The sequence below is a fragment of the Olea europaea genome, chromosome 10 (genome assembly GCF_002742605.1).
Source record: "Olea europaea var. sylvestris chromosome 10, O_europaea_v1, whole genome shotgun sequence".
NCBI classification, from domain to species: domain Eukaryota; kingdom Viridiplantae; phylum Streptophyta; class Magnoliopsida; order Lamiales; family Oleaceae; genus Olea; species Olea europaea.
The window spans coordinates 1,487,201-1,502,798 of record NC_036246.1 but is presented as its reverse complement, the minus strand read 5'-3'; the positions used below and the strand labels follow the sequence as shown (position 1 = coordinate 1,502,798).

The 15,598-nt window shown below is 34.5% G+C and overlaps 2 protein-coding genes across 2 annotated transcripts; both read right to left on the bottom strand.

Annotated features, from left to right (window-relative positions):
- Nucleotides 1-935: 935 nt before the first annotated feature.
- Nucleotides 936-1,661, bottom strand: LOC111402811. Its single transcript, XM_023031141.1, has one exon. It carries the CDS (start codon nucleotides 1,659-1,661, stop codon nucleotides 936-938), a length of 726 nt encoding a protein of 241 aa, XP_022886909.1.
- A 9,793-nt stretch (nucleotides 1,662-11,454) lies between these two features.
- On the bottom strand, nucleotides 11,455-12,168 carry LOC111400814 (classical arabinogalactan protein 11-like). Its single transcript, XM_023028223.1, has one exon. The coding sequence runs from the start codon at nucleotides 12,046-12,048 to the stop codon at nucleotides 11,611-11,613; it is 438 nt and encodes a 145-aa protein (XP_022883991.1). The 5' UTR covers nucleotides 12,049-12,168; the 3' UTR covers nucleotides 11,455-11,610.
- Between the last annotated feature and the right edge of the window lie 3,430 nt (nucleotides 12,169-15,598).

Genomic DNA, 15,598 nt, shown 5'->3' with positions numbered 1-15,598 from the left:
GACAGATGGCAGAGGGCCCCAATGTAAAGAAAAGGGGTGCAACTTCATTATAATGGTCCAAAGATTCCTGTATCGAATTTAATCGTAACCCCACCTTTTGGATCCCTTTCATTCCACCAGGGTACCTTTGCCTTAGTTAACATTTTAAAACAATAGTCAAATACTATGCTAGCTAGAGATGTACCGTCCAAAGTATCTTGATTTGGGCAAAAATAACATTGTTTAGCCTCTATTTGGTGGGGAATTTAAGTAAAAATTAATAATGAATTATAACCACATATTTTATAAGATTCAATTTTTTATCAAAATCTACTAAAAATTTGATTTTAATCCCATTAAGTAAAGGGACTTATAGATATCATGTGCAAATAAAAGTTAGAACTAGGGGTTGCACGGCTTAACCATTGCACATTCGAGCTCAACTCGTGTCCACAACCAAGGACGTCTCATTTTTTTGAAGAAATTAATGAAATAATTCAAAAAAGCAGGTCTCGTCTGATAGTGAAAAAACTTTGACATCGTTTCAATCTATGATTGTGAGCCAAAGGGGTCATGGACTGAGCCGACAAGCGGCTCCTCCATTTGCTACCCTATATAATATGAATTAAGTTCATTGTACAAATGAAATGTATAAAAAATTTTAACATGATGAGGTGACAATACTGAATTGACTGGTTTGAAGTTATTTTTTGTCGAACGTTCAATGAAATTATGTTAGCTAACAATACATCAAACTGGCAAAAATCCGTGTAATAGGATTGCTTCATTGAATTATTTTTCATTTTTTAAAAATTATATATATAATTCCCATTCCATCCAATTGTCTTCATTTCCTTTACGGTCAGTCGAGCACCCCCTTATTAGGCTCTCATTAGTTGTAATTTATGAGACTTAATCCCCAATTAAAAAACAAATTTGTAAAAAGTCATTAGTTTTCATGGAATTAAGTACAAAAGAAGAGTTAAGGATCTTACATGGGATGTTTCTTGGCCAAAAAACTCATCGTTAATGTCAGGTACAGTTTGTGGAGTCTCTGCATGTATGTAAAGGGGACCCTTATCGGACCAAGCATTCAAAATATCCTCATAATCCAGCTTCAAAGACAACCTTTGTGTCTTGTCCGCTGTATCTTTGCACCGTAGATCGGCGGCGCTGCTAGTAACCTCCTCCTCCTTCACCTTCCTCTCCACAACCTCCGAGTAATACACCCACTTTTCTTCACTGGGCTCTCTCTCCCTGTTCCTCAACGCCGTCCGTGCAAGCTCGCTGTTCTGTCCTCCATAAGCATACGTTAGCGGAGCTGAAGGCGACAAACTAGTGATGCTGATGCTATTGTTGTTGGAGGAAGAGGTAGTGATGGTGGAGGCGTCGAGGAGACCGGTGAGAGTGGTGGTGGCTCCGCTGTCCCCGGTGGAGAAGAAGTACGCAACGTTGTCTTGATCATGTGTGTATGTATACTTTTCTTCCACCAAATTTTCAGGGTGTGGTGGGAATAAGTCTAGCTGGTGGCAAGCATCTGTGACGGCCTCGGAGGTGGGAATCTCTATAGATTTTTCTGGTGTTTTAGTTTCATCCGGTGAAAGTTGAAGACGGAGGCTCAAGAACTTGGGTTTTTTGGCCTTGGTTCTTGATTTACGAGATTTGAACCTCCTTGAATTCATCGAGAAGTGATATCAGTGATTTTCTTGCAGAAGAATAAAAAATTTTGATCTGTTAATTTTTCTCTCTATATCATTATCATGCACAATACTATCTTGTGCACAATCATACAAAAAGTGATAGAAATGATGAAAAAGTGCACCCTTTGTGGGGAAAGACTTGACCTTTTTGGGAGGAGAGAGAAAGAGAGACAAAGTATGATGAGATAAGGTGTTGCTTCAATTGATGGACGTGGAATGACCTGATTGGCTGAGAAATGCATATCGAGATATCGTGTTGGTGGATGGATTTGGATAGGAGAATTGGCGGAAATGGTCCTCACCTTCACGTCTTAGTACAAACATCTCTAAGCTTTTAATTAATGGGTGAAATTAGTCCTTTCGATTGGCTTACATTCAATTAACCAATAAAATAGTTAAAAACTTCGAGTCAAATTAAATAAAATAAAAAAATATATGACAAAAATGAAAAACAACACTTCCTACTAACCAAACTTTATGAGTATCTTTAATACAATGTGAATTGCTTTAAAAATTAGGAATACACTATTTATACATAATGGTGTGAACCCATTTAGGAAAAATTATATTTCATTCGAAGTGAATCTCCCTACATGTGAGGGAGTGGACACCGGAATGTAAGCGACTAAACATAGCATCACCCTACAAATCATGCTGTATATATGAAACAGAAAGTATCATGTAAGTTTATAAAGTTCCATGTGATGTGATAGTGAAAAAATATATAATGAAAAATCTTCAGTCTACATGACATTGATGTCTAATAAGTAGACATTCAAGTTTAAAATTGATTTACCGTGCATTCTATGGATTACTATCTAGATGTCTTTTATTTCTTAAAAATAATAGTAAAATCACAATTAATTTTGTGTATGACACAAAATTTTTGATGAGTTAGCATATTTAACGAAACCTTTGAATCTAATCAGAGTTCTAACAAATATCTATTTTAGCTCAATCATGATAGAGTTTCCATGAATATGCTTTTAAAAATATTTTTTTAAAAATATCTTATCTCGATTTTGCGTCACAAATTTTGAGCGATTCACGATTATATTGAAGATGCTCTTATACCTATTGGTTGACTGAGTGAGGTTTTTTTAGTCTTTATATCAAAAATTTCCCATTCTTACGATAAATTAGATAATAACTAGTATGGTTATATTATCATCATAATTTTTATTTGATACATTACATTTTAATTGTAGTTAAATTCCTCAATATCTGATTAATGTAGCAATTATTTTCTGTAAATTTTTCTTCAACCTTTGATTAATTAGTACGTCTCGTTCTTGAAGATAATTTACATCAAAATATTTTGTTTTCGTACTTTGAAATGAGGGAAAAAAAATGTTTTTTCACATTTCTTATGATTTGTTTTTTAAAAGTAGGATGAAAAATAAGTTGTTTTACATTATTTCAACGAACTTTTGGACTTCAAAAAATGTCGTATAAGAAATAAAATTTGTGGTGTGAATATAATTACCCTAATAACTCTTCAAATGAATTGAAAGGTTTGGGACTATTTGTACAGAAATTTCATAAGTTAGGTACCATTACACCAATGTTACACGCGGTTAAAAATATTGCCATTAAATGAACGTGCTTTTTACACGCTGTTCACGTGATATTACCCTATAAATTATTTAAAAATAAACTTCAGATTGATAGTTCATATATAGTTTTTTATTGTGTTCCAAAGTTTTTTATTGTGCTCCAAAGTTTACGAAGACAATCACAATCTTGTACCTTGCCAATTGCATTTTGGAAAAGTTGGCCAATAGGGCCCTCCTCACTTTAAAAGTCGACAGGGTAATTCTCTGTCCCGAGGATTGTTTTTTTTTTTTTTTTTTTTTGATAACCCAGGTGTCCCAGCTTAGCCGGACTAAATCCTGGACCTCTAGCTCCCGGCCCCTCAGTGACTAGTGGAGGTAAATCGCAGGTTGTGCCCTTATTGGTTCCCAAGTTCCCACATGGCTTTTACTCCTTCCCCAAAGAGACCCTCCTCCATGGTTATTACATCACCAAGCTGCTCCAACCCTTCCTCTGGTTATTACATCACTTGGCTGCTCCAACCAGGAATCGAACTCCCCACACTTGGTTCCAGAGCCCCCCAATGTGATTGTTCCGCCAACTTGGATGTGCCCTGGGGGGCACCCGAGGATTGTTATTTGTACAAGAATTAGTCATTGTTACGTGCGTTACACGAGATTTATATTTGCTGTATTTTTATTAGCATAGAAATTGTAAATTTTTGAAGAAAAAATTTGAAAGTTCAAGTAAATGTTTTTACAATTTTGAACTAAAAGTTAATTACTTATTGATTGCATATTGTAGTTAGTTATTTATGTAATTCATGTATAAGATGAGAATGATAATTATGGTAGGTAAAACATGGATATAAAATCCCATCAAATTTATCATCTCAAAATTGTGATGAAATCTATGAGTCAAAAGTTGGAATTTGCTAATAAAGATATTCACTTAATAATATAAGAGAAATGTGAAAATCCATAATTGAGTATATTTATTTACAAAAAGCAATAAGAAAAAGTTGAAATTAGGTATATTTAAAGGAAGTGTAACTAATATAGAAGAATTTGGTTGAAAATAGGTGTATTTAAAGGGAGTGTAACTAATATAGAATAATTTGTGTAACACTTGTCAATGGAATTGCATACTTACGTCCGCTAAAGTAAATGTGTCATAGATATATTTGTATTTGTGTTTGTGCAAAAAGGGCAGAGAATAGAAATATGTGAGCATGAGTATCCCTTAAATGTTTTTTCATGCAGCAAATGAATCTCAACGTGAGATTTTTTTTCCCTTCAATTTTAATACGTCTTAAAATTGTAATTCCTAAATGTTGAATTTTCTAAAAGCCCATTGAACCAAACTACAGCATCACTTTACACAACCAAAGAATGGAAAATATTGAAATTTTATAAAGTAATAATATGCCTATTTTAGACTTTTAGTTTAAAAGAATAGCATAAAAAAAATATTGTACCCCATAAAAAATGTACAATGATAGATTTTGAGAACTAAGGCATTACTGAAATAGAGGTCAAACATGAATTACAATAAGATTTTGCTATAAAATGTGATCATCAATTTACATTATGATTGCTTCCAAAAACTTGGATGGAAGAAATAGTTGAGAAGGTCATCAATTCACCACGATCTACCTACATGGAAAAAAAATGGTTTAAGCATCGATGTTATTGGTCAAAAAAACACTAAATAAAAGTTAGTAATCAAAGAAATGTATTGGATGTTGAGGCAGTTGTATATAATTTGAAAGAAAGGGAAATGAGTGTAAAAATCGTAATTGATGAAATTTTTTGGTGCCATTTTGGATAATATTCTCAATTTTGTGATAGAAAATAGTTACTTAAAAATAAAAATAAATGATACAATACTTACATGAAAATTTAGTCAAAATTGAAATTAAATTTAAGCTGGAAATTTTGAATCATTTGATACCAATTACTTCTGTTGCTTAAATCCCACAAGTTCAAATGAGAAAACCACCACAACATTAAAGAATACTTCCCAATTGCTTAAAAGATTACTTGAGTTCGCTATTAGTTACATTAAGAAGGTAAGCATATGGTTCTCCACCTTGAAGAAAATAAGCATTCGATGTGGATGTAGAAATAGAAATAGCTATTAATTACAGAGATGCAGAGAATATAAAAACATACCGCAAATGGAGCCAAGAGGTACCATAGGCATTTTAAGCTCTAATGGCTGTTCTCTAGATGATTTAAACATTATGGTCATTGAAGTTTAGAAAACCCAATTTCTATATGGTTGGCTTGATTGGTTAAAACCTTCTTTGTCTTTCTGCAGTCATAAAAGAAAATAATTTTAATATTTTATAAGAAACTAAAAAAATGGCTTATTTAGATATAACACTTTGCTTGATTTGAATGTTAAGAAGGAAGTCAGTCTTATTCCTTAATTTGATACTATCTCAGACATACTTATGTTTAATGACAGCTTGAAATCTAACAACTAAATAATTAGCTTTCTATGTATCTACAGACACCTATTAATGAAATCTTGAAATATTTGAAAATTACTTATGTGACTATTTGTAAGGATTGTTTGTATAGATATCACGATTGTAGCTTTGAAGATCATCTTTTTTTCATTTTTTTTTACTCAATAAAAATGTCTTTATATTAATACATCCGAAGGTTCACTCCAAAGGCTCATCTAGAACATATTAAACTTCCTTTCTCATTGCATTATCTTTGAACAATTTCCTCTGCATATATTGAATTTTTCAAAAAAACAAGAAGACTGCGGATGAAAAAAAAAAAACCCATTTAACCCGATACTCGTGAGCCCCAACCCGAATGAAGCGAGAATTACCTGCCTAACCGGGTGATCGGGATGAGGATAGGCCAGGTTATTGCTCCAAGACGAGTACGAGACGGGTACGAAAAACCGTCGTTGTCCCGCTACCCGTCCCGTTTAAAGTTAATTTTTTTATTAAACAAAAATAAAATCTTGTTTTAAAGAGAACATAAGTTGTTTTTAACAAACTGGAAAAAAATAATAATATTTACTAACTAACTAAAGATATAAAAAATAAAAGCAAATAGTAAAATTTAAACAAAAAATAAAATTAAATGGGCGATAAATGGGGTTAGGGACCTGCCCCGCCCCACCTCGAACCTACCCCGACGGACCTTGTCCCGCTTTAATTGGGTATGGGGATGGGGAGAGGTGACAAAAATACCCGACAGGACGGGAGTGGAAATGGTTGACCTGCCTCGCTGTCATCCTTAAAGAAAAGGAACAATAGGAAGGAAGATTGTCATGGGAAAATCTTAAAACGAAATATATGGACAAGCCACTAAAATTGAGTCTTCTGGAAGTTGATATGGAAATATGAAACGGTGTTTTGATTTTGAGAGGGTTGATGTTTTTATTCAAAAAACCATAAGAATTAAAAGATGAAAAGAATGAATATTAGGTTCTTAATCCTTTGGAAGTTGAGAAGAATTCCTGTTTGAATGTTTTCCAAAGGTCTTTAATGAAAATCGGACGTTTTGTTTATATAGTAGGTTGAATTTGGTAATATGGAGCGTTAAAAATTTGCGAGGCATTAAAATTACCAAATGCCAGATAACACCGTCGCTCGAGCGAGGTGCTGGCGAAACTCGAGCGACGCACCTTCGCTCGAGCGACAGCTCAGCGAAACTTTAACCACGTCTGTTCTGCAATTTAGGCTCGAGCGAGGTCAGGGCGAAACTCTAGCGAAATCAACGCGCCGTTTGCATCTTCAAAGCATCTCACTTTACCCTAGACCTATGCTATGAACTTTGCTAAATTGCAACTTTAGTCCCTGAACTATTAGACCTTTACAATTTGGTCCTTGACTTTACAATTTTGACAAATAGGTCCTTTGGTCACAGATTGCCAATTACACATTTTCCTAACAAACTCCCCTTTTGGTGGCAAGAAATAGTTCTCAAACAAATAATTTTGTTTCAATGTTAACAAGTTTGTGAAGCAAGGGTGTAATAACTACATCATTGCATTAGGTGACAAGCATAGGTCTCAAACCTATGTTGTCAAATAAATGTCTATTAATTGTAATTACATGGAGTAGGAGTTAATTAACATGTTTTACTCTATATAAGTATGTCTATGGCTTCAAAGACAATGTTTAAACATACTTCCTTACAAAACATTACTACGAGTAAGAAGTTCTTCCTTACATTATGTCTTCATCTGCTCAACAAACTCTTCATATTGATTTTGATGTTAACTTCTCATCACTTGGGTCTTTGGTGGATATTGTATTGACAAGCTCTTCATATCTAATTCACTTCGAATATCAATTGATGTTGTTCGGTTTTCAAACCACTTCCACTTGTCATCCATGTTGATGAATGTTCCACCATGCAAGACAACGAATCTCATAACATCTTTTATACCTGCATGTCATCGACGTAAATAAAATTAGCTAACCCACAAGGAAATGTTCATCAAATTTTTTGAAAGTAGCATCATTAATGTTATATTATTTGAAGAGCATTTATAAATTTAGAGAGTTAAAATTTCGAAATACTCCAACAACTTTTATTATTTTCTTACATTGAAAATTGAAATACTTTAAATCCATTTAATTATAAAGAGTTTGGCTTTCCAAATTTGGAGAGCCAAACCCAGTTTTTAAATTAAAATGTTAATTCAAAGTTCTAATGTAATTGTTGGAATTTTGGTTGGGTATTGTCCACTTAAAATATGATTGAGTCTTTTCTATCAAATAGAATTATATTTACATAGAAAAGAATTTTTTTTCTTGAGATTGTTTGGAGGTTTGGGTGTGTCAGAGATTCTATAGGATTATAAAAACTCATCATAGAGTCTAATATCTCCATCCTTGAAGGTTCGTAATTTTTCTTCGATATTTTATGCAAGAGATTCCATAGGACTGAACAAATTTATCATCCTTGATGGTCCGCATTTTTTCTTGTTTTCGATGTAAATCTTTATGTTGTTTTTACTGTATATTTTATATCTTGTAGCTTTTAAATAAATTTTCTACACAGGGATCATTTAGACAAATAGATGAATTGTTCTCGACTCCTAACAATTCTCCTCTCAATATTTAATTATTTATATAGATGAGGGTTTTCCAGTCCTAATCACACCAAAATTATACCCAAGATATTCATCAAGTCATGTAAAAGTCACACCTGTTGAGGTTGTCCCACATTGATTGTGAGATGAGGTTGGTATTCAATTTATAAGTGTGAGAGAAATTCTCATCTCTTGAGTTAGCTTTTAGAGTGAGAGAGGTCCAATACCACCCAACACTGCCCAGCAATCGTCTCCGGCCCAATAGTTACAGAGATATGGGTTTATGTGAGAGAAAGACTGGTTTGATTTCCCGCAGGCCCTTTGTGTGAGGAGGAGACGGTTTGATCTCCCGCAGGGCCCGATATGTGTGGGGGAGATGTGTTTGGTTTCTCACAAAGCTCGATGTGTGAGGGGGAGATTGTTAAGATTGTTCCACATCGATTGTGGATAGGATTGACATTCAATTTATAAGTGTGAGGGAAATAATCACCTCTTAAACTAGCTTTTAGGGTGAGAGAGGCCAATACCACCCAACAACACCAGAATCGAACTCATGTTGAGTTGCTTAAGCGATGGATTGCTTGCTTCAGCGAGTAAAGCCCATAAGCACGATTCCTGTCTTAGTTACTGCTAGCTCAATCAAGCCATGCTAGGTATCATTGCCACAGTTTTCATCCTCTTCCATGTCTTTGGCCAAAATTTGCAAGGGTAAATATATTACCATCACAACTTTTATTTATTACATCACACATCTTGATAAATACACCACAGTCAATTTACAAATACAACTTAATCAAACTAAAATAAAAAGGGAAAAATAAAGTAAACGACATCATTATTCTTTACATTTCACCCCTCCACTCGAAGCGGCTGTCTTTCTTTAGCCTGTTCAACTCGGCACTTTTCTTGGGATTATGCCATGAACTGTTTTGAGAAACTTTCTTTCAGAAACTATTCTTGGGATTCGGCTTGTAACAATTCAGCTACTTTCTTTTGTCCCAAAGCCCATTCAATATGGTGTTTCATGTTTCCTCACCAGGTAAGCATCCATCAAGCACCATCTCATCAATAATACGAGCAATCTTCCTATAAATTATTGAGTAATGCTCTTTGTAGTCGCTCAGTATCGTAGTGGACCTACGTGATATATATGTGTTGGTTAGTGATTTGATACAATAATATGATAGTTTTTATTGTCTTATACATCAAATCACTAATAGCTATATGTATGTCATGCAAGACGACACGATAGTGCGTGACTGCAGATTGCATTATTCTAATTTAATTGTTTGATATTGAGAGAGAATTTTTAGGGCTTTGTTGATCAAATGAGTTTCAAATGGATTATTTGATCTTTGTGGTGTAACAATAAATTCTTTTATGTGAAAAAATATAATAAAACTTATTTATGTAATTTTATTTAAGGTTATTTAAGTAAATAAGAAAAATACTTAAAATTGTAGTGAACTTAATAAAATTCCTAGTAGTAATATAATTAACCTATTTGCAATCCTGCTTGGAATTGGTCTAAAACATAAAAACTCAATAAAACAATAAAAACATCGACAAAAATAATAGCATATACATGATAACGATACACGATAAAGGTACGGTTACACTTTTAATCTAACATTATAAGTTAAGAGTATATTATTGTCTTGAACCACGGATGATAGTGTTTTAGCTTGGGATTTGACCCTTAACATGCGCAGCTAACAAAGCACGAAGATTCTCGAGAAAGTGAAAGCAGACACTAGAATTGGAGATGGGAAGGTGACTTGATGTTGAACAGTGCCCATTTCTGGCAGTCTGGGCCCAGTGCCTCATTGTCCGCCTACTCCCCAGGCATCCAGTTTGGCGCGAGACCATCTTCCCTGGTGGCTTCAATTACCACTAGTGCGGGTGCACTTAGCTGCACTGCTGCAGGAGGGGCTCTTGCTGTTAGTTAAATAAATGTTATATTTGGAACAAATTATCAGCATTTAGACCTTAATTTTAATTATATAAATATTGTTGAGAAAAATGTAGGAAAATTTGAAAACTTAATGAATTCCAAGTCACGAAAAACGTTATCTTTTAAGAGATGTTTCTTCTCTATCCAATGAAATCACAACTGGAGTATGATAGAAAATCTCTCTCAGGATACAATGGAAGCGTTTGATTCAAATTGTGACTATTTGATCAAACCAAGAAAACACTCGAAAAGAACTGATGATGCCAAGAGAAAGAGAGAAGAATAATTTTTTAATGTGTTTTGCAAACGAGAATTCGCCTGGAATTTATAGAAATTGAGTCAACCGTTTGAATAGGTGTGTCCCTTGAAATGAAGAACATATCTGTTGGAAGTAACTGTTAAAAACGAACAGATGCACCTATTCAAAGACTAGGTCGATCTCCGTTGCCCAACAACAAACATTAGTCGGGACGGCAAATCATTCACAAAACAAAAAATAAATACATGCAAAATGATAAAAAAAAAACTAACAAATATTGTCATAGAAACAAAAGGAAGTTCACTGTGTATGCTGCTGTTTTGAAGAATTTTGCAGTGTTAACTGTATTGCCATTTCCATCGAAATTATGTTGCGAATTAGATAAAAACGCTGCACCAAAAATGACGGATTAAACCGTCAAGTCGCTTTTACCAACGCGAAAACAGATTGATGAAGAGGGTAGAAACTCGATGAAGAGTCATTAACGAAGTTTAAAACTTTTTTGTTGTGACCAGACAATCCTCTTAAACTGCCTAGTTTAAGTTTAATTGTCCTTTCATTTTTGAGATTTGAGACGTCAATAATTGTGAATTGAGCCAATTTTTAGGCTCGAACTATTTTGACCATTTTAAGTATATTATTTTATAAGATCAAAGATTTTTTGAAAAACAACATGAGCAACTTGGTAGGAAAATTTAATTATGCACTTCAAGTTAAGATCGTCTGGAGCTATTGCTATGATGCTATACGATATGAGAATTATGATAGTGCGAATAACACAATCATTAAAATAATTTTTTTTTTTAATTCATTTACAATCATATACTTTCATAATAAAATATTTTGCATGTAAAATAAAAAAATTTTCTTTTAAAATACACATTATTCAAAAAAATCACTATTCCAAACTTATTTTATTTTTAATGGTTGTCGGGCTAAATCTCTATACTTCGAAGTGACCTCCAAAATGTATATTGTGTTAATATTTAATAATTCGAGAATTATGAGAAACCACTGTTAAAATGAGTTTCCTCTTACCGAGGGTTACGTTATTTCTATCACATTGCATACAAAATAATGAAGGAATTTATACAAAGAAATAATTTAACAGCTTAGAAGAAGAATCCGGCGACAGCGGCAGCACCGATGGTGGCGGAGACCTTCAAGCTGGCGGCGCCATTGGCATGGTCAGCCTCAGGAGCGGGTGCGATGGCGTCTGGTCCTTCAGCTGTAGGGACGGGTGAGCCTGCCTTACTGGCTGGAGCAGGTGGAGATGATAGCTCATCAGTAGGGGAATCTGCCTGAGACTCAGGAGCAGGAGAGCTCTCGGGTGTTCGTGCAGTGCTGGGACCGGCAGCGGGGCTGGAGGCCTTCGGTGATGGCACAGGTGTTGAGATTGGAGATGCCTTGGGGGTGGCGGTGGGGGTTGAGGCGGACTTTGATGGAGCCGCAGCTCGGGAGGATGATGGAGCGCTGCTAGGTGACTGGGCGGCGACAACCCCGGCGAGGGCGACGAAGAGAAGAGCAAGAGCAACAACCTGTCGTGCCATTCTTTCTAGTGAGTTAAAGATTTTATTTTATTTATTTTTTTAAATTAGATTGCTGTAGGCTTTATTTTGTTTTTTTGATTCCCGTAGATTGCAGCAGTTCTCTATATACTTAGAGAAACACTGCACAGCTCAAGAATGAAGAAAATGGTACGGTGGTGGGAGGTTTTTATAGAGCGGAGGAGGGCAGAGATGGCGGAAATAGCCGGTGGATGTGTGGATAGTTTTCTTCCAGTTTAAACCGTTACTATTTTGGCGGAAAATTGTTGGCAGGTTTTGAAACTCGCCATTCCTGGAAATTCCTAGGACGAAAACTCTCAGTTTTTCTTGGGCGCTGCAAGGGTTTCGTCATTTTTATTTTTATTTTTGTGAAAATTACAACCCACGGCTGTCAATGAATTAATTTCAACAAATGCTGAAAAATAGCAATATAATTAATTTTCTCCAAATTACTGAACTTACCAATCTTTTTCTGTTTTCACCGACAATCACTCCACTCCAATTCCCACAACCCTTAGACGCAGCACATTTCCCCATTTATTACACAAAACATATGCTCTAATTTCATCCCCAAATCCAAACCCCGGAATTTATTCAGCAATCCATTTTATCATTCATCAATATTTTCACCAAAGTCATAATCCTTTTCTGATTTACTCTTACACGTGAATTACTCATAAAAATCGATTCATCATTTATTTTCAAATCGGAATCAGGGTCTTCTACTGCAGAGGCACCGCATTTTCATCCTCTAACCAAGGAAGATTTCCAGATTATACTTGGCGTAGAAAGATTTCGTTGTCCTGAAATTCTGCTTGGATCAGGGTTGAGCAGTTAGGGTTGGACGACATGGCTATTTTTTGTTGGAGAAAATTCACCGGATTGGAGTAGAGATCACAAAATATGAATCGGAAATGCCAATAACAAGATAATCACGAATCTTGTATCAATGAATGGCTTGAACACGATATCGTTGTCCTCAAACGATATTTGCCCCTTCTCCTATGAATTTGAGATGTTTCGAAGGTTGTTGGCAAATGATTTGTAGAATTATAACAAGCCTTGCAAGGATTTAAGCATCAAAGCACAAGTGCAAATCCTAGAGAACTTGAAGAATACGAAGGATGAATATGAATACGACTTTTAAAGACTTTGATATTTGATTTTGGAAGTAATATGGAACATTGATGTTTTTGTGATGTTTTTGCCTTCAACATGGATCCAATATATATAGGCATACACCATATTCATGAAATGTTACCAAATTTTAAGTCAAAAGTCACCAAATTTTAATTTACAAGGGGAGAAAACAACCTCCAACAACCAAATAATTGCACCATGTGACCACATGGTACAAACCTTTGCCCATGCCGAGACCATTTGGTCTCGGCATAAGGCCATGCGGTCGCATGGACCAATTTTTTTTTTTTTTTTTAATATTGTTGTTGTTGGTTTTGAACAACATTATCACAGCAATCCCTCACTTGTTCAAAATTAACAAGTCTCATATTCATAATATACGATACTCATGCATAAGGATTAGATGTCTTTTGATTTGAATCTAACCATAGTGTAATTCAAATAAAGTATAGTCGGAATCAAAGGTAGCGTGTAATTTTGAACCAGTTATTCCATATGACAATAACGATAAGAATACACACACGAGTACCATGTGTTCTCAAGTTCCTTATAACTCGCTTAGTGCTTTTATGGTCTTGCGCTTATCATTTTCAACAATTTTTTAAGAAAAAAACTCCAACTCTCTATTAAGGCGGCACCACCTTGAAGATTGTTTAGGTGAAGTTCTTTCATTACCTTTGTTACTTTTAGAGGTACTTGTGTTTTAACACTGAATTTCATTAAGAGCTTAAAACTCATCCTCCATTTCAGTAGCAACCAGCATTAATTTAATTAGGATCAGATTATTGAGGATTTTTTTTTTAATAATGCTGCAACTATTTACACATCAAATGACTTGTTGTTACCCTTTGAACTCATAAATTACCTTTTGAGTAATGACATGTAGGGTTGTTGTCATTAGTGAACCTTTTTAGTGAAGGAGTTTCAACCCCATCCTACTCGAAGTAGATGCTACTAAATCTTTGTTTAGAGGTTTAGTCAAAGGATCTGCCAAATTCTCAATTGATTTTACATAATTTAGGGAAATTATTACATCCTTTATTAACTTCCTTATATAGTCATGTTTAAGACTCATGTGTCTAGACTTTCCGTTGTATACGTCATTATATGCTTTTCCTAATGTGACTTGACTATCACACATGATAGGTATTGAAGAAATATTCTTCGATCCCAAAGGTATCTCATAAAAGAGATCCTTAAGCCACTCAGTTTCTTTCCCGGTATCTGATAAGGCTACTAATTTTGATTCCATAGTCGAGTATGTTATGCATGTTTGTTTATTTGATTTCCAAGAAACAACACCTTCTCCTAGATTGAACATCCAACTTGAAGTGGATTTACTTTCACCCGTGCTAGATATCTAACTAGCATCGGTAAATCCTTCCAATATTGCCGAAAATTTAGTATATTTCAGGCCAAAGTTCCTAGTTTTCTTTAAGTATCAAAGAACTCTCCTAATGGCCCTCCAATGATATTTGCTTGGATTACTAGTAAATCTACTAAATTTACTAATTGCATATGCTATATTCGGTCTTGTGCACTGAACTGCATATATAAGACTTCCATTAGCACTAGCATATTCCAATTGAGCAAACGCCCTTTCATCATTCTTTACAAGTTTTGAACTTGGATCAATTTGGGTACTATATTCTTTTATGTTTAAGTGTTTGAACTTGTTTATCACATTCTCAATATAATGTGATTAACTTAGGTGATAAACCCCACTAACTTTGTAACTTTGATACCTAAAATGGTATCCACTTGACTAAGATCCTTCATTTTGAATGTGAAAGATAGAAACATCATTGTTTCTTCTATATCATCCATGTGATTACTCATAATCAACATGTCGTCAACATATAAACATATAAATATCATATAATCACGATATACTTTAGAATATAAACATTTATTTGCGCTATTATGTTTAAATCCGAATGATGTTATAGCTAAGTCAAACTTCTCATGTCATTTCTTAGGTGTCTGCTTCAAAATATATAAAAACTTTACTAATTTGCATACCTTATGTTCATTTCCAGGTAGAACGAACCCTTCAAGTTGCTTCATAGAAACCTCCTCATCAAGATCCCCATTTAAGAATGCCGTCTTGACATCCATTTAATGAACATGCAAATCCTATATTGAAGCCAATGAATAATATCCTAATCGATATTATTTTGTCTACCGGTGCATAAGTGTCAAAATAATCAATTCATTCATTTTGTCGATATCCTTTAGCTACTAATCTAGCTTTGAAAGTATTTAGAGAGCCATCAACATTATATTTCCTCTTAAATACCCATTTACATCCAATAGGTTTGGATCTCAGTGGTAGATCGACAAGTTCCTAAGTTTTATTAGATATTATCGAATCCATTTCATCTTTAATTGCATCTTTCCAACAAATGTTATC